Raw genomic sequence first — 26,673 nt, forward strand, 5'->3', positions numbered from 1 at the left:
TGCAGTTGCTGTTTCAGAGGGTAAATATATATGTAATTTTGCTAGTTATTACCAAATGCCTCATTCATAGGAGTTAGCATTTGCCATTCCCACTAATAACATATGAAAGTTCCTATTTTCTTGTAATCTTGGGAAATGTGTGGTCAAAGTTGAATTTTTACTATTTTGACATGGTACCCTCTTCATAGATTTCTTGTATTTACAGTTGAATAGTATTATAGGGGCTTTTAAACTTACTTTCCCTCCATCTTTGTGGGGTTTTTTTCTCCTACAACATCTCTATTTTGTTGTAATTAAGGGAATTTATAGAATTTGAAGATTTTCTCTTAGTACTCTAAAATTTTTCTTTATGAAGTTACAATGAAAAACTATGAGGTTTTTTTCACATTGCAGTTTTCCCTAGCTTTTTTTTTTTATTAAAAATGTTATTTAATGTTTATTTTTCAGAGAGAGAGAGAGATGGAGTGTGAGCAGGAGAGGGGCAGAGAGAGAGGGAGACACAGAATCCGAATCAGACTCCAGGCTCTGAGCTATCAGCACAGAGCCTGACATAGGGCTTGAACTCAGGAACCACAGATCATGATCTGAGCCGAAGTCGAACGCTTAACTGACTGAGCCACCCAAGTGCCCCTCTAGCTTTTATTTTGACATCTGGATTGCTTAGAGTGCTACTGTTTAGGGGTTCTTTAGGTGGACAGAAATATAGTAAACTTTGCAGGGAAAAATAAAAGGTGTTTTCAGTTACTAACTTCTGTGACATTGGTTTTCAGTTTATGTGGTGTGTTTTTTTTCTTTAAACAATTTTTTTAATGTTTATTTATTTTTGAGAGACAAACAGAATATGAGCGGAGAAGGAGAGGCACAGAGAGAGAAGAAGACACAGAATCTAAAGCAGGCACCTGGCTCTGTGCTATCGACACAGGGCTCGAACTCACATACCGCGAGATCATGACCTGGGTGGAAGTCTGACGCTCAACTGACTGAGCCACCCAGGCACCCCTTTAATGAACTTTTTTAAAACATTTATTTATTTTGAGAGAGAGGGAGTACGAGTGGGAGAAGGGGCAGAGAGAGAGGAGAAAGAATCCTAAGTAGGCTCCGCAATGATGCAGTGCTCAATCTCACAAACCATGAGATCGTGGCATAAACGAAAATCAGTAGTTAGATGCTTAACCAACTGAGCCACCCAAAAACCCCTGTAATGTACGTTATAAATGTGTAATCATTTAATAGATTCTTTTAGGTTATCTTCTTATCTGAAATTCTTACGTGCTATATTTCTTGAATACTTATTTTTTCCTTAAATTGATTTATTTGATGTGTGATAAGTTCGGGTGGATGATAACCATATGTTGATAATTTTTGCACATTTCATAGTCCCACATGCAACAAATATGTATTGATCACAGTGTTCCAGATGCTAGTGAACAAAGTAGTCAAGTTTCTTTTTCCTGTGGAGCTTAAATTCTAGTAACTGACTATGCTCATTTGTTGCTTGATGAATATATAATACAGAATTGGCAAACTAAGGCTTACAGGCCAATTTGGCCTACAATCTATGGCCTAAGAACCATTTTTAAATGATTTCCCCCAAAGTCAAAAGAATACTGTTTTATTACATGCAAATATTATGTGAAATTTAAATTTGTGTTTATAGATAAAATTTTATTGGAAAACAGCTGTGCTTATTTGTTTATGTATTATCTATTACTGCTTTCATGCTATAACACAGATTTGAATTTTTTGTACAGAGTTGAGTAGTTTCAGCAGAGACTGTTGACCCACCAAGTCTGAAATACTTGCTATGTGACCCTTTACAAAAAAGATTTGCTGGAGCGCCTGGGTAGCTCAGTTAGTTAAGCATTGGACTTCGGCTCAGGTCATGATCTCATGGTTCGTGGGTTTGAGCCCTGCATTGGGCTCTGTGCTGACAGCTCAGAGCCTGGAGCCTACTTCGGATTCTGTGTCTCCGTCTCTCTCTGTCCCTCTCCTGCTCACTCTCTGTCTCTCTCTCAAAAATAAATAAACATTAAAAAAAAAATTACAAAAAAGGTTTGCTGATCCCTGTCCTATTGTTTGTACTGTGTAAAGGTTTTCCATGTGGATTGATACTCAGTTGAGAGAAACAGCTTTTTTTGGATGAGTAAAGTATTAGAGTAGTTCATCAGAGTATCAGATTCTAGACCTGCTAATAATTGTCCATTTTATAGGATGGTTGTGAGAATTGTGAGGCTATGTAACCCTATATAGTGCATGGCTCCAGTGAGTCTTACACCAGTGGCTAATGCCTATATTTAAAGTTGGTTTTGTAATCACGATTGTTTTGTGCTAATCCTTCTGTCTACAGTTCTCCTGATCTTATGCTTGCATTAGCTAGAAAACTGTGTTAGGCTATTAAACAGAGGGGCAGAGGGGAAGAAAAATTAAAATTTTTAGGAACATCCAGATTGAATATATCATCTTGAATTTTATTTTTTTTATTTATTTTTTTTATTACGCTTTTTTTTTTGAGAGGCAGAGAAAGACAGAGCACAAGTGGGAGAGGGGCAGAGTGAGAGGGAGACACAGAATCCAAAGTAGGCTCCAGGCTCTGAGCTGTCAGCACAGAGCCCGATGTGGGGCTTGAACCCATGAACCGCGAGATCTGAGCTGAAGTTGGACGCTTAACTGATTGAGCCACCCAGGTGCCCCTTGGCTTAAACAATTCTTAAAAGGAAAGATGAACTTTCTACATTTATATAAAGGAATATTTAGTGCAGTTCCTCTTTGGTATCTCTAGAATAGTTGGTATTCCAATGGTGAGTCCTTTCTGGAATAACACAGTTTGTTTCTGCTTTTTTCTTGTTAAGCATCATTATTTATATTTCTACAGCATTATAAACAGCATTATAAAAATTTCTCATGCAGTATAGTATGGGAGCACATAGACTTTGGAATCAGACTGGTCTTTAAATGTTTAAAGCCATTTAACTAGTTTGGACAGGTTACTTTGCTTTTTCAGCTCACTGATCTTCATAGCACAAGGATAGAATGTCAATAGAGTTTAAATGACATGTGGTGGAGAGATTTTGTTAAGGAGAGAATTGAAGTGGGAAATTAATCCTATCACTCAACAGCAGCAAGTAATTGACCTGTTTTAGGTGTGGTTGCTGAATCCCAATCTGAAGAACTACTGAAATGTATAAAATATGGAGATTGAATATAAAGTAACTAACATAATGCCTATTCATAGTAAGTATTCACTAAATATTAGCTTTTGTAATTGCCTAGATAGAATGAAATTGTATGATAAGCCCTTTTTTTTTTTTTTAAGTTTTTTTAGAATTTACTTATTTTGAGGGGCGCCTGAGTGGCTCAGCCAGTTAAGCGTCCCATTACATAGGTCATGATCTCATGGTTTGTGAGTTCAAGCCCCATCATCGGGCTCTGGGCTGACAGCTCAGAGCCTGGAGCCTGTTTCAGATTCTGTGTTTCTCTCTCTCTCTCTACCCCTCCCCTACTTGCACTTCTGTCTCTATCTCAAAAAATAAACATTAAAAAAAATTTTTTTTTAATTTATTTGTTTTGAGAGGGAGATAGCGCAGGTGGGGGAGGGGCAGAGAGAGGGAGAACAGAATCCCAAGAAGGCTCTGCACTGTTAGCACGGAGCCCGACATGGAGCTTGAATTCAAGAAACCGTGAGATCATGACATGAGCGAAACCAAGAGTCAGATTCTTAACTGACTGAGCCATCCGGGTGCCTTTATATGATCATTCGTTAATGGAAACTTTTTGCTTCTGAGATTCTTAACAGGCTATATATATCAAAATCACCCAGAGCATTGACCCTCCAGTGTTAGTGTTCGTCAGAATCACCTGGAAGGTTTGATAAAAATATTGCTGGACCCCACTTCCAGAGTTTCTGATTTAGGAGATCTGGAGTGGGGCCTGATAATTTGCATTTTAAGTGTTTGCAAATGATGCTGGTTCTGCTGGTCCAGCGGCCACACTTTGAGAACCATTCATTGACTTAAGGCATTTTTTCAGAATAACATGGGGAAAGGGCTAGGTCACAATGACTAGATAGGCCTAATTTTCCTCAGATGAATGCATCTTAATGACCAGTTGTTAGGCTAAGAGAGGATACCTGTATTTCTAATTGAGTGGGAACTGTTGATAACTGAATTCCTACCCATCTGCCCATTGCAGGGATAGGCAGTTTGTGTATATTTTTGTTAATGCATGAAATAACCCTATGACTATAAGGAAGGTTACCCAGCTAGAAAGAGACAAGTCTGTTTGATTCCTAAATTGTTATCGTTCCACAATAATGCTATTCACCAAATGCAAAAGAGATTGTATTCTTCTTCTAACAGAAATGAGAGGGTGATAATCCCATTATCTTTATCCCCTGTGGGGTTTTTTTCCCGTTTTTTAATTGTTTCTCTTGATTTGATCATGTGTCTAATTTCTTTGAGTCTGCTATGAATGTTAATTGCATATGAAAAATCATGGAGGTAGTTGGAGGCCTAGAAAATTATCTTTTTGGAAGAGAAATATATTTACTTCTGGCTTGTTACTAGGAGCATTAGCAATCTCAGTCTCAGATCACCTTAATCCAGTGGTTCTCCAAATGTGGTATCAGCATCACTTGGGGACTTGCTAGAAATACAGATTCCTAGGCCCACCCTAGACCTAATGAATAAGAATAAACTGTAAAAGGTTGGACACAGCAATTTAATTCTGTAATTAATTATGCAAGTAATTCTGATTTACATTAAACATTTGGAACTTCCTTAATTGAACTGAAGGTTGAGATGATTAGAAGCTGGATTTCAGGTTTATGAAGGCTATTATTCATAGCCTATCATTCTGATCCAAATTTTGAAGGTTTATGAGGCCAGTCACATATGGTAGATGTGCATCCCTGCTTTTTGTTTCTCTAGCTCTCTGTTGGAAGTTCCGACTTAGCCTCTCAGTTGCATCTTCTGGAATCAATAGATGCATCAGGGGAAAATACAAATCTGGGCTCAGGCCTCTTGTGTTTCTTGTTCCTGATCTTAGTTCTTAATTCTTCACTGCCTTCGGAGTCCTCAGCTGTCTCAAACATACATTTTTTTAGTTTGCATTTTGTCCAGGTTTTTTTCTAGTTGTTTTCAGATAATGGAAGGAAATTGATCTGCATTACTTAATATGCCATTGCCAGAAATGGAAGAGTCTGAAGCACATGGCTGTAAAAGATTAGGAAGTAACAAAATGTCTCAAGGAGGAGAAAGTGATAAGCAGTGTGTCAAAAATAGATCTTGTTGGGGTTTTGTAATGTAGATTTGCCTAAAAATAAGAATAGTGTTGGCAAAATGAACTCTGTACTCAGGAGGACTTTTTTGTGAGAGATTTTTTTAGGGAAATGTTAGGTTTCTATGGAGATCAATTGTGGAATAAAAGCCAAGTTCCTCTCTTCTTACAATTGTATTTTCTTGTATATGAGTGGAAAATAAAATATTAGGCCACTGATTCAAAAATAAAGTAAATAAGAGGGGTGCCTGGGTGGCTCAGTGGTTGGGCGTCCTGACTTTTGGCTCAGGTCATGATCTTATTATGGTCTGTGGGCTCGAGCCGTGCGTTGGGGTCTTTGCTGACAGCTTGGGGCCTGGAGCATGCTTCGGATTCAGTGTCTGCTTCTCTCTCTGCCCCTCTCCCACTTGTGCGCGCGCGCTCTCTCTCTCTCTCTGTGTCTCAAAAATAAACATTAAAATAAAAAAAATAAAAATAAATAAGGATTTTGAAAGTGTTGTTTTTGGGTAAATTATCACTAAGAACTGTGGACCTTTGTCTTAATGAGTCTGAAAGTAGCTTTTAAATGTCTGATGTGATGAATGTAGTAAGAGTAGGTTTCTTTGTTTAAAAGAATCTTCCAAGGAATGGGCCATCCTGTTGTCACACTGTAATCTCCCGAAAGTTATTGTTGATATGCTATATATTATCACTGGCAACAATGAAAGTATCAAGACATTTCAGTTTCTGTGTTTGTATAGAAACTTTGATGCTAAGGCCAAAGTCCTTGTGTAACCTGAAATGATGACTTATTAACACATTTGGCTGTACTTGTCCTACAAATAGCAGTAGCAGGGGAAATATTTTTCTTTACTCTCAGTAAAGCTCTGTTTGAAGATAGTCTACCCTTCATGTCTTCTGTTTTTCTCTTCTAATTATCTTAAAGACCTTTGGAGACACTTAAATGAAGAGAAAATAATATGAACACCCCTGGTCCTACAAATTTGTGTTCTCTTTAGGAAAAAAAAGTGTTACAGTTGAATTATTCTTAAATTCATAACACTGTCATCCTTCTCTCCCATCTCCAACAGCTGGTACTATTTTTACAGCTTTTTTAATAAGTGAGTTTTCAAACAACCATATTGTGTTTATTGACTCTTTAACATTTATGGATCTTTTTACAGTTAAATCGTCAATCTGAAATTGTTTCTACCAGTTCTGGTGACCCCTGGAAGACATGTGCGAGACGAAACAAGGCTGACAGTTTAAAACCTTTGAAAGGCAACCCAATTGGACTTAACATGTTGAGCAACAATAAGAAATTGAGGTATAGTCATTTCAGAAAAGATAAAGGGTTTGACACCAAAAATTAGCTGCCTTTGTGGCCAATTGACCCAGCCTATACTTTCACCTTTTTAGCAGTGCCAAGAGGTAAAGTTGTACCAGGGCGTGAATTCTTTGCTTTGAATTCGGGATTATGGTTGACTGCAGTGATTTTTTTGGTTCTGAATAAAAATATTGCAAGAAAATTTCCAGTAGAGTGAGATTTCATTAGATGAGCTTCCTCTCATATAGTTAGTAAAATCTTGGTCATAATACTAGAAGTAGAAGGCACTGGAGGGTAGAAGGGTCATGTCTCCTTTAGGGGACACTTAATCAGGATTATCTCAAAAGGGATTTTTTTCTTTTCCTTTTTTTTTTTTTTTTTTTTTTTTTTTAATTTCTTTTTCCTCTTCCTTTTCTAGTTATAATCCTTAGGGGTTGTCCTAGTGAACCACTTTTACTGATATGATTGATTATGCTGTTATACCTCCCAGAAATAGGATTGAAAAGCACTGTTTCAATTTCAGTTTTGTCAACTTCTAGATAGAAAACTGTGGTACATGAAGGGTAAGTAATGGCAGAATGGCTAAGTCAATGGCAGAATCAGAAGTAGAATTTGGGACTCCTGACTTTTTTTTTTTTTTCTTTTTCTTTTTTTTACAGTTAGTACATTTGATTTTTATTTTGACATATAAGAAATCTTTGTAATACAGTTTAAAAGCTTTTTTTATGTATAGTTCCTAACAGAATAAGAAAAAATATATCTGAGTTAATTTATAGGATATCTTACAATACAGAACATTCATTTGGATTCCTGATTTCTGTTCTAGTGTTCTTCTACTGTTTTATCTTCTTTCATGAATTGTATTAGAAACATTTCAGAGACAAATTCAGAAAGTGGAAAACTCTTGGTGGACAATTTAACATGGTCATTGGATTGATCTGTAAAAATACATATTTTAGTGTGGAGCTTTTTGTGTATGTGTGTTCAGATTTGAAAGAATTTATTTTGCATGTGTGTATGTAATTTTTCCTCTGTTCAAATTATTCTTTGTTTTTTGCATCTGCAGTGAAAATGTACAAAATGCATCAATATGTTCTGGAACTGTAGTTCATGGTAGACGTTTTCAACATGCTAATGTACAGACGTCACTAGTAAAAACAGCAGCCCAAAGGTAAGGATTCTAATTGCCTTTGTTTAGTATATACATACCCATACTTCTTCACTGTTTTTTTTTTTTTGTTTTTCCTTTAACCAACTTTTTTACTTTGGGGAATTTTACTGTGTTTCTGTTGTCTGTAACAAGATATTCATGTCTCTGAAATAATTCATGTCCTAAGAATTTTATTTTATATCTGCTTTTGAACAAATCACATTCTGCGAATAGAGACATAAGTAAAAACCTTTCTATTACATTATATTCCAGTTAAATTAATCTGATTTTACAACATTGACTGTACAACATTTGACAAGAAATCTTCAGGTGTTAGGTTTGCTCTGATAAGTAAAACTAGTTATTAGCTCATTTTAAGATTTATTGGATTTCATAGTTTCAAAACAAATCACATTATTAGCTTTAATTGGGAAAATTTTGTGTTTTAATAGTTTTAGTAGATTTGGATGTTCTCATTGATCATGAAAGTAATACTTAAACCTTGAAATAATGAAAGTAACAGTGGGGAAAGCTTGGTGTTTTAAATGCTTTGGAGGTTTTTCATAACCGTTTTTTGAATGGTTATGAAATTTCAGTTCAATTTCAGTTCTGGGTCCATTTCAACTGACTAAGAAATTCTTAGGCTTCAACAATAAAATAAATAATCTAAATTTTTGCCTTATGAATAGTTGTGTAAAATGTTTTTATGAATAGTAAAATTTGAAGATTTGGTACATATGTTCTTCATTTTTTAAAAATGTCAGTCGAGATTATTGCTCATTCATAAAATGTGTCCTGACTCTTAGAAACCCTTGCTATGTTTGCTATGTACATAGATAGATTGGCTATAGCATAATAGATTTTCAGCCTAAAAACCTTAAATCTTTCTCATACTTTCAGATAATAAAATCTTTTGCTTAAATGTATTATTTTATCATAGTTTTCACATATTTGAGAAATACAACTAAAAAGACCAAAAGAGAAATTACTGCACATACCAAAAACTTGTCTTATCTTACTGTAAAGTACACAAATCAAGCTCTCTAGCCAACATGTGGCACAAACATGAGAATAAATAATAAAAGGAGAGTAATTAGTAGAGAGGCAAAAAGGAGAGACACACTATTTTCACACACTGATCACACTGATAGAATCCATTGCTGACAAAGATTTGTCTTTTTTCTGAAATGTGGTCCATGTTGAAATACTCATCTATAATTTATAATTAAGTGATATATTCTGCAACCAAAATTATTGTTGCTTTTGAACTTATTTTTTAGTTTGGAGTTATTTGCAGTGTGACCTAGTTTCTCCATACCTCCTTTCATCATTGTTAATGTTAAAAAACTGATTTCAGTCTGGAAATTGGTTTGTGTTTTGTTTTATTCTAGGTCTTGGCACCTATTATACCTTGCATATGTATTATTGTTCATTTGCATAAAAGGCTAGATTCTGTTAATAGGAAATGGCATTTACTAGTAAAATATTGTTTCTTTAAAAACAAACAAACCTGAATTAGTTTATATTTAGAGAAACAATCCAGAATGAAAATAACTTGTTCTTACAACTAGGGGCAGTAAGGAAAACTGAAAAGTCATGTCAGCAGGGCAGATTGTATTTATGTTTGTCTCTTATTTACAGAATAAACATTTCTTATACTTACTAAAGTGTGATTGTCGTTAAAAAGATTTTGACATTCAAAAACAGGTCACTGGGAGTTTTTCCAATTTTCTTCCTTCAAAATCATTGAGTGATTTTATGTTACATACTAGACATAGATGAGGTACAGAATAGTCAGAGGTGAATATAACAAAGTCCCTGCCTTCCAACTCAACTTTGATTAGGGTAGAGGACAGAAAGACAAGTAAACAAATGATTACATGGTAAGTGCAGTGTAGTAGACACAGTTTGCATAGTGCTATTTACAGAGAAGGAGGCAGTGAAGAATTCACAAAGGAAGTATTAAAGAAGCTTTTTTTTTTTTTAATGTTTATTTATTTATTTTGAAAGAGAGAGCATGCGGAGGAGGGGCAGAGAGAGAGAATCCCAATCAGGCTTTGTGCTGTCAGCACAGAGCCAGCGGATGCAGGGCTTAATCTCACACACCCTGGGATCATGACCTGAGCCAAAATCAAGAGTCAGGCACTCAACCAACTGAGCCCCCCCAGGTGCCCCCAAAGAAGCTTTTGAGTGTACTCATTAGAAAAGACTCCATGCAGTAGGAACCACATCTCCAAAGGCATGAAGAAAGCTTTCACCAAAACGGTTACCACGAAACTTTTGGTTTTAACTGGTATAGTGTTGGCACAGTTGTCATGCTTCAGATGAGGTGAGCACCCTGGTTTTTACTGGCTTTTACAGTTTCTCCTAATTTTTCCTATTTTCTCAACTCTTAATTTGAAATTAAAGGAAATGCCATAAGCTGGTAATTCATACACACAGTCCTCTTGGGGAGAGTGGTATAATTTGTCTTTTAAAGTAAATCATACCTGCATTTTGAATAATTTGCAGTTGTTTAGTAAGATATGGGAACAAGTACATCACACCTTTTTAATCCAAAGGGAATAAATGAAGATTGTTAAAATATCTGATTAGATTACTACTATTAGAACTACTCTTTGGGCGAACATTAGGATTTTATTCTATTTTCTTACTGCTACTACAAATGTTAATATAAGTCATATTTAAAAGAGGTTGTTTGTATACTAATAGTGATGAAGGAGGGTAGTCTTAGTATGGAAAAATGAAATGCAGAAATTAAAAGGTCTATATAACTCTATACCATCTCCACCCCTAACTTCAGTGAGACTTGCTAAAAGAAAACATTTACTGGTTTATGTTTTATTTACATTTTCACTTGTTTTTGTTTTTGTTTTTTTATTAAGGATAGGTGAAAAGACTTGTAAGGACCATAGGGGAAAATGAATGTCTACAAAAGCATATATAATCCATAAATGGGAAAATGGGCTCCTGGAATAAGCAAGATTTAATTATTAATGAAAAGCACCACTTTGAAAGAATTTTTGAAGTCTTAAATCAGGTCATGGATACCAGAATCAATCAGTCTCTCTTTTTTCCTTCCTTTTTAAAAAATTTTAAGAACACTAGTACAGCACTAGTTCAAGAGTGAAATAGTCCAACAAGAATGTAAGTTGACATTTTTACAAAGTCCTACATTACTAATAATGGCTTCCCTATCCATTTTTTAAAAACTTTTTTTTCTTTTTTTTTTTCTAATATATATGCTCCTCCAGTGCAGGACTTGATAATAAACACATATTGAGGAATTTTATAGAAGTACAGTGACTTATAAATTAAATATCTTATCATAGTAAATGCATTTTCTTCAAGGATAAGAGAAGTGAGCATGGGCATATGTATATTTTTTTGTTTTGTTTTTTGTTTTCTTCCTAACTCCCTTGGTTTATCGGAAAGAACCAAACCTGTTTCTACTGCTACTCTGTCTTCTACTTATTTCCTTTACTCTATACAGGTGAGTTTATAAAACAAAAACGATAGACTACTAAACTCTTCTCACTTCTTGGGCACAACAATGTAGAGCTAGAAATGGCTATATTAGGTATTAATGCCTAACTTTCAGTTTTCATTTTAGTTTTCCTGAAGCTCCAGAAGAAATAAATATATAAGATAAGCTGGACTTAAAGTTTCATGTTTATATTTTATTTACTTTAATAGGGGTGTAGTAATATTCCCTCAGTTTTTTGTTATTTTTCTAACATAAATTTATTTTATAGAGATCATCCTATTTTTTTTAATGGTAGAGATAAAATTTCAAATATGGTATTCATGTAAGCTTATAATTCTTTACTATTGAAATTAAAAAAAAATAGGTCTTTTCAGTGTTGTTTGTATAAACCCACATTACTATTTTTTCCCCTTAATTTACTATGATTGATGTTTTACTTGTTTGTTCCACATTATTGGAATGTGGGAGTTTATATGGGGACTTGGGGAGTTTGTAAACTATGTTTTGCTTACAGTTTTGAATATTTTGTTCATTTTATAATAAATAATTCTAGGTTATGAATCTTACTCTAAATAGTAAAATTGAGTAATTGATATTGATAGCTTTTTAGGTTTTCCTTGAATGTGGAGAAGGGTGGACCTGTTATAAATTGTATTTTTGATTGGAGGCCATGATTTTAAATCCAAGGCCTTTACTTGTGTCTAAAACCATATGCTGCTGTATTTAATCTATGGCTTTTATGCAAAAAGTTCCAACCTTAAAAAAATTTTTTTTCTTATTCAGAAGCTAATTATCACACCTGATAACAGAATTGGAACCACTAAAAATTTATAACTTTCAGGAAATTTTATTGTTCTTTGAAGACAATATAACTACTCTAAAATAACCTATCATCAATTGGTTGATGGTTAAATAAAGCTCTCCCAAGAATCTTTCATATCTTTGTACATCCTTTTTTCTTAAATATGTTTAGATATAAATTTTCTATATTAACAAAAACTTAAAAATTTACTTATCTGACAAGATTCAAAACTTAGTATATAGTATATATATAATGTGTTTAAAACAAATTAATCACATCAGAGTTTTGCCTTATTGACCGCAGTTACTAAAACTACAATGATATATCAAAAATGAGGTCTTGCCTCTTACATTTTTTTTCTTTTTCATGTTTTAAGCAGTCTGGACCAAAAGGAAAGGTAAGCTTAATATTGATGAAATTAGAGCATGGATATAACAGTAAGATACCAGATTATTTATATGCTTTGAAGAATATCCATTGAGTTCATCATTAAAGTTTATTTAATAAAAGGAAATATTGATGGTAGAACATGATATTTGACTTTGGTGGCTAGTGTTTCACCATAATTCTCAATATGGTTATATATATATATATTGATAGGACTACTTTGCTTTTACTGATATACTTTTGTTTTTATACTTTACTAGATAGAGTTGAGGGGGACGTGGAATTAGAATGCCTTAAATGTAGAGTTAAAACTCTAAACATCAATGTATGCCTATTTTGACCCAAAACAATTTTATGATTGCTGATTGTTCACTTTGTAATAACATTGGCAGGCACATGTCCTTTAGCAGAAGTGTTGAATGATGTAAATAACTTCAAAATAATTTTTTAAGAATGCACAGTTGTTTAATTACATAATTTTAACTCTATAGTTTCTTTAAAGGTGTATAGAAAGTAAAGAGGACAACTTGTATTATTTTATAAAATGCATATATTCCTCCTTACTGAACACCACAGTTCTGAATTATAAAGATGATCCTGTCAACAAAAAATTTAGTCATATTTTATAATTCTGAAATATTTCACAATTCTTACATGTTTTAGGTGAATGGATTGTGCAGATATTTTAATCTACTGGGGAAGAAAAATTATTTTCTCATTATGTTTATTTTTCTCTTTGAATGAAGCATTATTTTCTGTCAGCTATAGATGGGTCATTATATCTTTAAAATTTTTAACTCATAAGTGCTACATATTTTTTGGAAATCCATTAGTAAGATTTTTAAAATATAATTGCTAAAGAATATACATTAACTCTTTATGAAGTCATAAACAAAACAGACTCATTTTATGTAAATACTTTCCTGTATGCTATAGTAGATAAAATGTAAGTACTCTAATATTCTCACAATAATATAAAGATCTTAAATTATTCTGTTTTTCACAATAACTTTGTAGGGCTTATGCTGATTTTTTGTACAGTTTTGGCTTATGCATATTTCTGTAGTGGAAATTTATTCATTGATACATTTAGCAAATATTTTCAATGACTTTATGTGCCAGGCACTATTCTAGGGGCAGACAGAAATCCCTACCCTCTTGGAATAATACTGGAACGGGAGTCGGAAGATGTGGAATTAAGTAACCAGCAGTATCAGTAGGCACATAACTTACTGTAAAATGAGGATATTAATATTTGCCCGATTTTAAGGAGATTTGTGAGGAACAAGTGAGGTAATGATTTAAAACTGACTAAACTGTAAAATTTGAAATTTCTTTAAGTAATAGATGATGGAAAAAAAAAAGTAATCTTGACATTCTGTCAGTCTCTTGTACTAAAATTACTGCCAGGGATTAGATACAAAGCAGTTACTCTTTATAAAAAACTTGGCAATGGATATACCTGAGTGCTTTATTCAGCAGCATAGTTACCTTTAGGTTGAATTTAGCCCATTAATCTTTGGATCCTTATCTAAAATTATTTTGTGTTTATCTTTGTTGGAGATTAGCTGAGAACTTTTGTGACAGTACATTTTACTTTGTGAATTCTTTTCACATAAGCCTTTTTGTTCCCTTCATGTGAACACTAAGCTACATCTTTTTTCTGATCTTTAAAGAGTACTAGAAGGTCCTTTATCTTTATCCCTCAACACATGAGAGACTATAAATTTTTGAACTAAATTATTTATAAGAGAATGGTTTAATAAACAAAAAATAGATACTTGTGGAAAGTAAGTCTTTTCCAGGCTTTTTTTCATTTGTGTACTGAGCACAGTGAGGTGTGCTTTGAGTTTGAAACTAAGCTGGAATAAATAATAAATAGCAGTATTAATATCTAGAGCTTGAAAAACTTCAAAAAATTGCTGCCATTTTGTTGTTGTTGTTGTTGTAGGTGACTTTGACAACTTGAATGACTCGACTTCCTTTCTGACTCATGGACAGATAGGTTCTAAATACAGTATATTTGGTAGCACCAGTAACCTAGAATATTTAATCTGGTATTAGAACTGGTTTTTCCTTCCTAGGTAAAGAATCTGTTGGCCCATTATGAAACTGAAGCATGCAGTGATTTTCCAATTTAAAATTTTTAAAAATACTTATTATTTATTAGTGTAAAAAGTATGTAGATATTGTAGAGAATTTTGAAGCATCAATAAAGTACAAAGATGAATAGAATACATTGAAAGAACATAGGTAAAATACTAGAAATGTTTGCATAAAGAGTATGTTTGAAAGATAAGTATTATAGAGATTTTATAATTTTCTGAAGGCTCTCAAAATAGAAAATTATATTATTAGGATCCTGATGCATTTCTTTTTCAATGTTTTTTTTCTGTGTGCTTTTTAATATATGCATTTCACCTAAATGCATCGTAACATTTTTCACTTTTATTTATTAATTCATAAGCTTTTATTTATTCATTAAAAAAATTTTTTTTAACGTTTATTCATTTTTTGAGACAGAGAACACGAGCAGGGGAGGGGCAGAGAGAGGGGGAGACACAGAATCCAAAGCAGGCTTCATCCAGGCTTTGAGCTGCAGCACAGAGTCCAAAATGGGGCTTGAACTCACAAACTGTGAGATCATGACCTGAGCTGAAGTCAGACACTTAACTGACTGAGCCACCCAGGGGCGCTTAAGTTGACTTTTAAAAATGATTTTTAATGAATGCATAATCCTGCAGGTTATCCTGCAGGTATTCATAATTTATAATTTATTTACTCATTACTTCATGACTTTTATATATGACACATTCAAGTACAACTTTGTGTGTAAATTTCTAAATGATTCTCTTAAGATAAATTCTCTGTGAAAGGATTCTTTGGACTAGGTTACAAATATTTTTAATGCTCTTGATAAGTGCTATTAAATTGTTGAGAGAGGTGGTACCAATTTATTATAGCATTATGAATTGCTGTCTAGGGGCGTCTGGGTGGCGCAGTCGGTTAAGCGTCCGACTTCAGCCAGGTCACGATCTCGCGGTCCGTGAGTTCGAGCCCCGCGTCAGGCTCTGGTCTGATGGCTCAGAGCCTGGAGCCTGCTTCCGATTCTGTGTCTCCCTCTCTCTCTGCCCCTCCCCCGTTCATGCTGTCTCTCTCTGTCTTAAAAATAAATAAACGTTGAAAAAAAAATTTTTTAATTGCTGTCTAAAGATATCTGAAAATAAAATTGTATTTAGATGATACTGTCTTCCTTATAAGAGTCATCTGAAACTTTAGAAATAATAAAGTTGAGCAAGATGGTAGGCTACAAGACTAATAGTATTAATAGTTTCCTTCATTCAACTCTGATCAATTGGAGTATAGATTGGAGAGACCAAAATTTTATTTACAGCAACAATTAAATATCCAGTAATAAAGTTAATAGTTATAAAGCCTTTATAAATGTATCTAAAGATATACTCGAGACCTCTATTACATTCTTTATTGGTTTACTCCTTAAATGCAATTTTAGACAAAATCTCAGTGACTTTGTTGTCATTTTAAGAAATTTGACCAGTTAATGCTAAAGTTCGTTTAGGAGAGTAAATATTTGAGAACAGCAATAGACTTTTTGTTTTTAAAGAATAAATGGAGGAAGAGAAGAATGATTTGTCTTTCCACATAAAATGTATTGAAAAGAAAACAGTGATTGAATATGGAAACTCTAGAAGACTAGGAAGAAGGAGAATAAACAGTCTAGAGTCTGGGTATATTGTTTCCAACCAAGATGTCCAGTCAATAAATATAAACAAATTTGCAGTGTCTTATTTTTTATTATTATTTTTTGTTTGTTTGTTTATTAGAGAGAGAGAGAGTCAGAGTCCCAAGCAGGCTCCACGCTCAGCACAGAACCTCATGCAGGGCTTGATCCCATGACCATGACATGAGATCATGCCCTGAGCTGAAATCAAGAATTGGTTGCTTAACTGACTGAGTCACCCAGGCACCCCTGCAAGTGTCCTTAAATGCCTGAATTATGATATTTGCACCTTGGGTAAAAAATTAGTATTTTGGATTTTTGCATGGTGGCTAGTAGTGGCTCAGTTTTTACCAACACAACCATTCTTTATACAGTTATTTTATACAGTTATTTAACCTGATAAATGGACTCCTGACTACATAAAGCCTTTTAGATACACACGTTTATTCATTCCAAATATTTATCAAGTGCTTGCTATGTTCTAGCCATAAGGATATAGTGATGAACAAAAAGGACAAGATCCCTGCATTCCTGTGGTTTACAAATTTTATGGGCAAAGACTAATAATGAACAAGTAAAACATGAAATAATAAGTTCTATGTAAAGAGTATAATTGAGTGATGTTACAGAGAGTGACAATATGGTTTCTTTAGATTGCATGTTCAGAGAAACTTTTTATTAAGAAGCTAACATTTTAGCAAGGACTAAATGAAGAGTCAGCATGCCATGATCACAGAGATAGCTTTTCCAAATAGGGAAGAGAAGGTGCTAAGATAGTTTTACAAAAATGAGTTTGGTGTGTTCAAGGAAAAGAAAGAATGACCACTATTGCTGGAGTTTGGGGAGCAAAGGAGAAAATGTTATACCATGTGGGTTTGGCAAGGTCAGCTAGGACCTAGGTCTTTTTTTTTTTTTTTAATTTTTTTTTTCAACGTTTATTTATTTTGGGGACAGAGAGAGACAGAGCATGAACGGGGGAGGGGCAGAGAGAGAGGGAGACACAGAATCGGAAACAGCCTCCAGGCTCTGAGCCATCAGCCCAGAGCCTGACGCGGGGCTCGAACTCACGGACCGCGAGATCGTGACCTGGCTGAAGTCGGACGCTTAACCGACTGCGCCACCCAGGCGCCCCAGGACCTAGGTCTTAAAAGGCTTTGTAAGGTGATCTGAAAAGTTTCCTTTTTTTTTTTTTAAGTTTGTTTGTTTGTTTATTTATTTATTTATTTATTTTTGAGAGCAGGAGCGAGAGCGACAGAGAGAGGGAGAGAGGGAGAGAGAATGAATCCCAAGCAGGCTCCACACTGTCAGCATGGAGCCTGATGCAGGGCTTGAACTCACGAACCTTGAGATCATGACCTGAGCCAAAATCAAGAGTCAGACACTTAACTGACTGAGCCACCCAGGCACCCCTTTGAGAGTTTTGTTTTTTTTTTTAATGTTTATTTATTTTTAGAGAGAGAGTGTGCATGTGTGCACGTGCACCAGAGGGGCGGAGAGAGAGAATCCCAAGGAGACTCCTGTGCTGCCAAGTGCAAGCCCAATGCAGGATGCAGTCTCATGACCTGCACAAGATCATGACCTAAGCCAAAATGAGAGTTGGACGCTTAACTGACTGAGCCACCCAGGTGCCCCAATCTTTGAGAGTTTTTAAAAACAATCTTTTGTATATGATTTATAATTTGGTACAATAAACAACTTCAGTGGAATTTAATTAAGAGTAGGCATGTTCTACTTTCCAAATATCAATGTGCTGCAAAGGAAAATCAATGTAGTCTATGACTACATATTCAAAACTATCTCAGCAAAATGTTGGGAGTTGAGGAGGTAGAAAAGTAGAAATAAAAGGAATCTTAAGGCCTTTTTCTGGGAGAATTGGGAGGGGTAGAAGTAACAGGATTTTAAAGACCTCATCTCATTAGGGATGCAATAGAACATCTTGCTTGAATAAATGTTTGGAATCTTGATAACGTGTTAACAGAAGTATGTAATTGGAATAAAGGTTGAGAGAGGAAAGGTAACTATTTGTTAAATTAATTAGGGAGGGAAAATAAATGAATAGTAATTATGCAAACCAGTAAAAATAGGGGAAAAGAGGAAACTGAAATATATACAAATATTAAAAAATGATAGGTAATAAAGATGAAAGGAAAACGTGAAATCTGTCAGTTGTTACAGTAATTGTGATCAGGTTGAATATATTTAATAGCAGACAAATTGGTTGGATTAAACCCAGTTATACTATGTCGTTTCTAAGAATCAGACATAAACTAACAATCTATAAGGTAAAGGGTATTTAGAATCACAAAAGGTGAAAACAGCATGAGTTAATTTTAATAACAAGATGGAATTAGGAATTAGAAGTACTAAATAGGAAAGGCACCTGTGTGACTCAATCAGATAAACATCTGACTCTTGATCTTGGCTCAGGTCATGATCTCACAGTTCGTGAGTTCAAGCCCTGTGTCAGGCTCCACACTGACAGTGCAGAGCCTGCTTGGGATTCTCTCTCTCCGTGCCCCCCCCCCCCCCCCAAACTAGATAGATAGCTCGCTCGCTCTCTCTTTCTCTCTCCCTCTCCCTCCCTCTCTCAAAATAAGTAAAATAAACTTTTTTTTTAGAAGAAGTATGAAAAAGGAAAAAGCATGTTTTGTAACAGGCATAGTCTATAAAAGTATAACAACTTAACATATAAAATGTCCCTAAATATTTAAAATGCAAGAACTTCTTAGAGTATAGCTGTGGGAGATTTTTAGTGTATCTCAAAAATTACACCAATTTATGAGTTTAACATGAGTTTGGAATAATGAATTTTAACATTTGAATATGAATACATTTATTTCATAGAAATGTACATCTTATAGATCAGTTAGAGCAATGAAAAGATTAATAAAATGAGCTATAATTAAAACCAAGCAAAAACCAAGACAAAAACTCAGCACCTAGATCCTGGTTTCTAATACCTCTCTCTAAGAAAAAGAACATGGAGAAATGGCTGATTTTAGGGATGGGGTAGGGAAAATACAAAATGAGTGTGGAGTGTCCTGTATTGTTAAAAACCAAGCAAGTACTCAAAAAACAAAAGGGTATTTGCTTCAACAGCACATATACTAAAATTGTAACATTAAAGAGAAGATTTTCAAGGCCCTTTGTAAAAAGATGACCTGTGGATTATGAAGCATTCTATATGTCTGTAAATTTTACATTATATGTATTTTATCAGAATTTAAAAAAAGAACTGACATCACATCAAGCAAGTGGACAAAGGAGCCAACTGAAAGCACTCCCAAAGACCAAAACTAAAACAATTGGATTATAATCTGAAGTATAAAATAAATACCCATATATCTTATTGATAAAAATTGGTTGAATAAATGAATCATTTATTTACTCAAATTATCCTGGGGTTTTACAAGCTATTTAAAATGAATTGAAGGAAATGGACAGTTGTTTATTATAGAATTCCAAATAATTTGCATAGATATTCCACTCTTCAGGAAGTGGGGTTTATCTACCCTCATCCCTTTTGTGGGCTGGCCTGACTGATTTGTTTATTTCCAAATAGAGTGTTGAAAGGGAAAAATAGTAACTCTAGAATGGAGAAATCTAGCAACCACTACCTTAGCTAAATGATCAAGGTTAACATCACCAGTGATAAATCGTATTGATATTTTGTACTTCCTGATGTGATGTGATGAGAGGGGCACTTCAGCTCTGCAGTAACCTTCCCCCTAAATTCATTACGTTGGTCTAATCATTAGAAAAACATCAGAGTGACCAAGGTTGAGGGGCCTTGACAGTTCTAAAGTGCCACGGTCATGAAAGATCATGTAAGACTGAGAAACAGAGGAGCCTAAAAGAGACATGACAATTAAATGAGGTGGATCCTGGAACAAAAAGATATTTGTGGAATAGCTGGTGAAATTCAGGTAAAATTTAGCACTTAGTTATAGTAGTGTACCAGTGTTGGTTTCTTTTTTTGATGTATGTATGATGATGCTGAAGGTGTTAACTTTAGGAGAAGCTGGGTGAGGAATATAATTCTGAATTGTCTTTAACTCATGTAAATCTAAAATTATTCCAAAATTAAATTTATTTTAAAAACCTTTCAGAGCTGAGGCCTATCTAACCTCTAATAAAGCAAAGCATTTTGATGTTATTTCAATTATTTCTGTACAGAAGAAAAAAAGCTTTCCAGTTGTTTTTGCAGGTTGTAAAATGTTGAGTTCATGAGGTGGGTTGTTTTTTTTTTTTTTTTTAACTATACAAACAGAAACTCTCCCAAGCAAAAAAATCCTCCCACCTTGTAGATATCAGATGACAAAGAAGCTTCTGTGCTTCTGCTTGGTTTGAGGGAAAGAAATATCCACTGGTAAATTAAATCCTAGACTTGAGCTTCATACTGGCTTGGAGTTTGAAATGTTAGTATCTGTAGAGCGATAGCACCCTCAAACCAAGAAATTAGTATAAAATTTGGTTTTTAATCACCTAACAATTTTTTAAAAACTAAAAGTTAACACAAGATAGTTTATGGCTAGAAAGTTTCTAAAAATTTTCTTGTTAAAGTAATGCTACTTTTGTCCTGAAATCCTTGTATTGTTATATTAAACTTTACGGTATGCTTTTATTTCTGAAATTTATTTATACACTATTTAAAAGAAAAATTAGTTTCCCCTGTTTATATGAGGAAACATGGAGCAAATATTCAATACATTATGGCTATTAAGATCTGGGAATTTTGGTAAATACACAGACTAGTTTATTAACATTACAATACATGATAAAGTCATGGATATTATATGATGTATTCTGTGTGGTGTTTGTTCCTCATTAGCAAGGCATAGTTCAGTGCACTGTGTCAGATTGCAAAAAACATGGTGCCTTCAGTGCAGCATTTTCACCAACCCCTGCACATGTATGATTGGTTGTCTCAGATGATTTATGTCAGTTATTACTGAGTAAACCTGTGTTTATAGCATACCCCGGAATAAGTCATCAAACAGGTTCAAAGTAACAAAATCTAAAATATCTATTTTCAGATTTTGTGCCCATTCTCTGTCAAATAATTATTTTCTGTATTGATAATCCTTAGTATTTAAGAATGTATACTATTTGTGTTATTCACTATTTTACCATAATAGTATCATTGTATTTTGCTCTAGATTCATTGCCTCTGTTGCATTTTAAAGTTGATATCTTTATTTTTCCAAGCAAATGATTATAAAAATTAAAGATTAAAAGAATGAATTATCTGCTTTAAAGATAAGACTATATTATATTCCCTTTAGTGTGAAAATGTATGAACTATAAAACCATGAGTTTTGTTTTAAGTTTAATAAAATTAGCTAAAAACCTATCTTCTTCATAGTGCTAGTACTACTACTATCTCTAAGGTAAATTCTTATCTTCACAACTTACGTCCTCATGAATCTAAAATTTTCTCAGGGTAGACATTGCCCAGTTGTACAAAAATGCAGCTCAAAAATGAAAATTCCATTACTTATCAATATTGATGCAATTTCCAGATTTCAGATTCTGGCATTGCTATTCAATAGTTATGTGAATATAGGCAAGTTAATTAACTTTATTGTGCCTCCATCTCCTCTATAAAGTGCTAATAATAGTATATACTTCGTAAGGTAATTGTGAAGATTCAAGTACTTGATAGATATAAAGCACTTAGAACAGTACCTGGCACATGATGCTCACTATCTGCTAACTCACATTACAAACACACTACTATCCTTACTCTTTACTGTTTTCTTCTTGTGTCATTTTCTTATCTTCTTTTTAATTTAGGTCCTTTGACTTTTATAACATAAGAATATAAAATTCTTTTAGAAAAATTTCTTTAGAATTTTAATTTACTTAATTATATTACTCCAATAGGTATTGATCAGCAGTGTGAATGAATTTACAAATAATAGAATAGCCTCTTTTATTTTTAATTCCCTGGTTAAGTAAAATGGGAATATGTTAGAAGTTTTTATTTAGGGTGAGTAAGTAGATATTGTAGTTCCCAGGCTTATTGCACTTTTTTGTAAATCTTTAATGCTTTTATCCCACAACTACCTGTAGGTTTTTGGCTTTACCCCCAAATTAGTGTGTATTTGGATTTATGTGGTATTTTAGGATCTTTATTTTCTGAGGATTATATTCAAAATCCTGAAAATTGATTGTATATAAAGTGACAGTGTAATTTGATATATTTTTTCAAGTATAATTATATCTCCATAATATAGTGTAAGAATAAAATACTTGTTTCATGTTGCTGGTTTGGGACATAACATTTTTTGTACTGTTTTTCAAATTGTCCTCAAAGCCAATATCCTAATCATCATTTATTCCTCTAGTTGTTGATTTGTTTTTAATTACTTAGAAATATTTACAGCAAAATTGGGCAAATTGGGCATTTTTAAAAAAATTTTTTTTAACGTTTTATTTATTTTTGAGACAGGGAGAGACAGAGCATGAACAGGGGAGGGTCAGAGAGAGGGAGACACAGAATCCGAAACAGGCTCCAGGCTCTGAGCTGTCAGCACAGAGCCCGACGCGGGGCTCGAACTCACGGACCACGACATCATGACCTGAGCTGAAGTCGGCCGCTTAACCGACTGAGCCACCCAGGCGCCCCAAATTGTACATTATTAAATAGCGGATTTTTTTAATTCAAAAAATGTGTGACAATGAAGTATTACATGCTCTTGTTTTTAATGTGTTTTATAAATTGTGATGGCAGTTTCAAAAGAAAACTAAAGTTTTGAACATTGAGGGAATAAATATATAACTTTGGTGACTACTTTGAAAGGACAATAATAACTTGGATCCATTTATTAAATATTTGTATGAAAGTTTGCAGTGGGGTCTGATGGATTAAGAGTCCATCTAAAATGTAGTCTAAAATGTAGTCACTGTTCTTAAAGATCTTACAATTTAGTAGGGTTTAGCATATTTGTATCATGTAGTTTTATTATTTTATAGTATTTTTTTATATGGCAAGGAAGCTGTGGTTTGCCTTTTTTGGGGGAGGTTACTTTTAATAAACACATTGTAAGTGATTCCTCACCTTTTTGTTCTGAAAATATATTTTTCTGTTAGAATAATCTTTGTAAATTTCCTTTTTTAGGAAAGAATATCCACCTCATGTCCAAAAATTTGAAAATAATTCTGTAAGGTTGAGTCGGCCTCAAGGTGTCGGTAAGTGTACAGTTTTATTTATTAACACCTGTGAAGGGTTTTGAATAGTTGTATGAAAGAAAGGTAGAAATAGAGATATGACACTGGTTTTAGAATATTCCAAAGTATAATAGAAATACATAGAAAAGCATTTTTTGAACTGATTTGAAGTTTTACTTACCTGTGACCTAACATTTTCGGGGAATAGTTACATACTGAAGAGATTACAGTTTGAAATCTTTTTTTTAATTAGGATTTGCACTAAATTCAGGATCTACATACTAACTGTAGATGGATTATAGCTTCAAAATTATGTTTGGGTGAACTATATTATAATCTTGTATAATGTAGTTTTCTTGCTTTAAATGGTTATGGTCCTAAAATTTAGAACATATTAGGCAACCACTGAATTTTAAAGAGACCATACCTGATACAATTATGTTAATAATAGATGTGGAGAAAAAAAGTTGTGGGTAGAAATTTTTGTTTTTATTGACATAATCTATTAATATAAAAATATTAGGGCAAAAATAAAGGCAAATAACATTTACAGAAAATGTTTCACCATCAAATTGATTTTCGTTATCTAGAATAGTGATTTTTTAAAAACATGTATTTTTTAATGTTTATTTTTGAGAGAGAGAGAGAGATTGCGAGAGAGAGCGAGAGATAACGACAGAGAGGGAAGGAGGGAGGGAGGGGCAGAGAGAGGGGGACAGAGGATTTGAAGCAGACTCTATGCTGACAGCAAAGAGCCCGATGCAGGGTTTTATCTCACTAAGCATGAGATCATTACATGAGCCAAAGTCAGACTCTTAACCGACTGAGCCACCCAGGCACCCCTAGAATATTGAGTCTTAATCTGTGAGTTTGTCCCAGTCCTTTACTTGCTTAAACCATAGCACTGCTTGTTCTTATCCAAAATCTAATTGATTTAAACAACTGGGTTTTCCTGATAGCTAGGAGTTTGTTTTTTAAAGCATCTATATTCTTTTCTACTCTTGAGTGGAAATCTTTTATTTGTTTATTGAACATGGCCCTATTTTATAAAGAGAATATGCCAAACTCCTATTCATCCTTTTTTTTTTTTTAAGTTTATTTATTGATTTTGAGGGAGAGAGAGAGAGCATGAGCATGTGTGCAAACATGAGCAGAGGAGGAGCAGAGAGAGGAGCAAAGAGAGGGAGGAGGAAGAATGCCAAGAAGTCTCCATACTGTTAGTGCAGACCTAACACGGGACTCAACCCCATGAACCATGAGATCATGGTCTGGGCTGAAATCAAGAGTTGGACACTCAACCAACTGAGCCACCCAGGCACCCCTCTTCATCCTTTATTAATAACTTTGTAGTTATTATGAATGTGAATTACTGTACTTGGCACTACCTAGTTATGCTCATTAAGTTTAGTAATAATTGACTACCCTTTTCAACATTTATTCTGTTATACCTTAGGTCTTTATTGAACTCTTACTAAGTACTGGATGCTGAGTTAAATGCTTTGTATTCATTATTTACTTTTGTTCTAGCTCCTTATCCAAGATCCTTTAAGCTAAATTTAACTTAACCTACATTGGATACAGAGGAAACTGAAGCACAGAGGGATTAGATAATTTACTCATGGACACAGAGCTGGTATTGCAATCTAGGCCTAGATGATGCCAAAACTCATGCTTAAAACCACTGTGCTTTACTGTTTTCTTGCTGGATCAGAAAGTAAGTTATTTCTGATCCTCAGAGAACTGCACAATAGGTGTTATAATTCCCATTGCACAAATGCATTTTGGTAAGTTAAGTGATTTGGCCCATTCATATGGTTTTAGATACAAATCAGCCCCAGGTTTGTTGCAAATAATTTTTAAAGTTTGATAACATTCATTTTGTGGATAAGAAATAATCCTTAAAAATTTTTTTTAATTTTGAAATAATTTTAGACTTACAGAAAAATTGTAAAAATAGTACATAGTATCCATTTATCCTTTACCTAGCTTCCCCTAATGTTAACATCTTACAGTCACAATAGTACATTTATCAAAACTATGAAATTGGCATTGGTGGCTCAGTCGGTTGAGCATCCAACTCTTAATTTTGGATCAGGTCAGGATCTCACAGTTTGTAGGTTCCAGCCCCGTGTTGAATCCCTGCTTGAGATTCTCTTTCTCTCTCTCTCTGCGCCTCTCCTCACTTTTTCTCTCTCTCGAAATAAACTTTTAAAAAATATTAAAGATAAATCTTGATTTTATTTTATATTGAAAATCAGTCATGGTGGCAGCTACATGATAGAGAAGACAACTGTTTTTCTAGTTTGAGCGACTGTAAAAATAGTTTAAAAAGCCAATACATAACCAGAGTAATAATAGTTGTTTATGTTCTGTCCCTCTTCTTGGGACATATATCTGCTTCTATTATGAAAATTTTCAAACATACAGAACAGTTGACTTTTATGGTGAATACACATATTTCTACCACATGGCTTCTACAATTAACACTTTTCTCTGGTGCTTTATTATATCCATTTTTACATGAATTCATTTTTTTATGCATGTTAAATTGTAGATATCACTACACTTTACTCCTTCCTAAACCTTTCAGCATTTCTATCATTAGAGGTCAATATTTGCTCATAGTTCTCTTTTTATTAAAAAGTTACATACATTGAAATGCACAAATCTTAAGCGTACAATTGAATAAATTTTAATAAGTACACAAAACTTTTCCAACGCAAACCCCTGGGAAGACAGCACAGATAGTATCATCAAAATTTCCTCATATTTTTTCTCAGTCCTCACTCCTGCCCCCTCAAAGGTAACCATTGTTCTTATTTTTCCCTGCATAAATTAATTTTGCTTATTCTGGGACTTCATATTAGTGGAATAAAACATTATGTACTCTTTTATGTAAGACTTTTTTCGTTCAAAATAATTTGTTTTGAGATTGATCTATGTTACTACATGCATTAGTATTTTTTCCTTTTTAGTATTCCATTGTATGATGTACCAGTTTGTTTATCCATTCGCCTGATGGTAGATTATGGGTGGTTTCCACTTTATGACTGCTATGAATAAAGCTACCATGAACATTTTTTTTTTTTTAATGGAGGACCTTGTTTTTGTTTTTTGTTTTTTTAATTAGATTAAAATTTATTCTGTATGTTCAACCAGCTAGTCATTTTTACTTGTAATAGCTTCCATATTCTGACCTTTCTGCTTAGCTGGAAATAGTGTGGTATATTAAAAAGATGTTGAGCTGGAGAATCCAATAAGAAATATTCTAATCTTGATGTTCCTACTATTTGGTCTTGGGTGAACATTCTGTTTTCTTCACTTGTATAGAAACTGCTTTTTGTATACAATG

At 33.8% G+C, this 26,673-nt stretch overlaps 1 protein-coding gene and 1 non-coding gene across 13 annotated transcripts in view; both read left to right on the plus strand.

Annotated features, from left to right (window-relative positions):
- SENP6 (SUMO specific peptidase 6) overlaps positions 1-26,673 on the plus strand; it is a 117,421-nt gene that overhangs the window by 27,874 nt on the left and 62,874 nt on the right. For 5 of the 12 annotated variants that reach the window (XM_043591844.1, XM_043591851.1, XM_043591853.1 and 2 more), the window contains 4 exons: positions 6,438-6,580; positions 7,647-7,751; positions 12,396-12,416; positions 23,272-23,342. In XM_043591844.1, coding sequence (XP_043447779.1) covers positions 6,438-6,580; positions 7,647-7,751; positions 12,396-12,416; positions 23,272-23,342 — 340 coding nt within the window. The remainder of the gene's footprint in view (positions 1-6,437; positions 6,581-7,646; positions 7,752-12,395; positions 12,417-23,271; positions 23,343-26,673) is intronic. The other 7 variants (XM_043591846.1, XM_043591852.1, XM_043591849.1 and 4 more) reach the window with 2 other exon arrangements.
- LOC122490693 lies at positions 19,236-19,338 on the plus strand. The gene has a single exon (XR_006299226.1). It is a non-coding gene; the product is annotated as a U6 spliceosomal RNA (small nuclear RNA).

Source organism: Prionailurus bengalensis, chromosome B2 (genome assembly GCF_016509475.1).
Source record: "Prionailurus bengalensis isolate Pbe53 chromosome B2, Fcat_Pben_1.1_paternal_pri, whole genome shotgun sequence".
In the NCBI taxonomy this organism is placed as follows: Eukaryota; Metazoa; Chordata; class Mammalia; order Carnivora; family Felidae; genus Prionailurus; species Prionailurus bengalensis.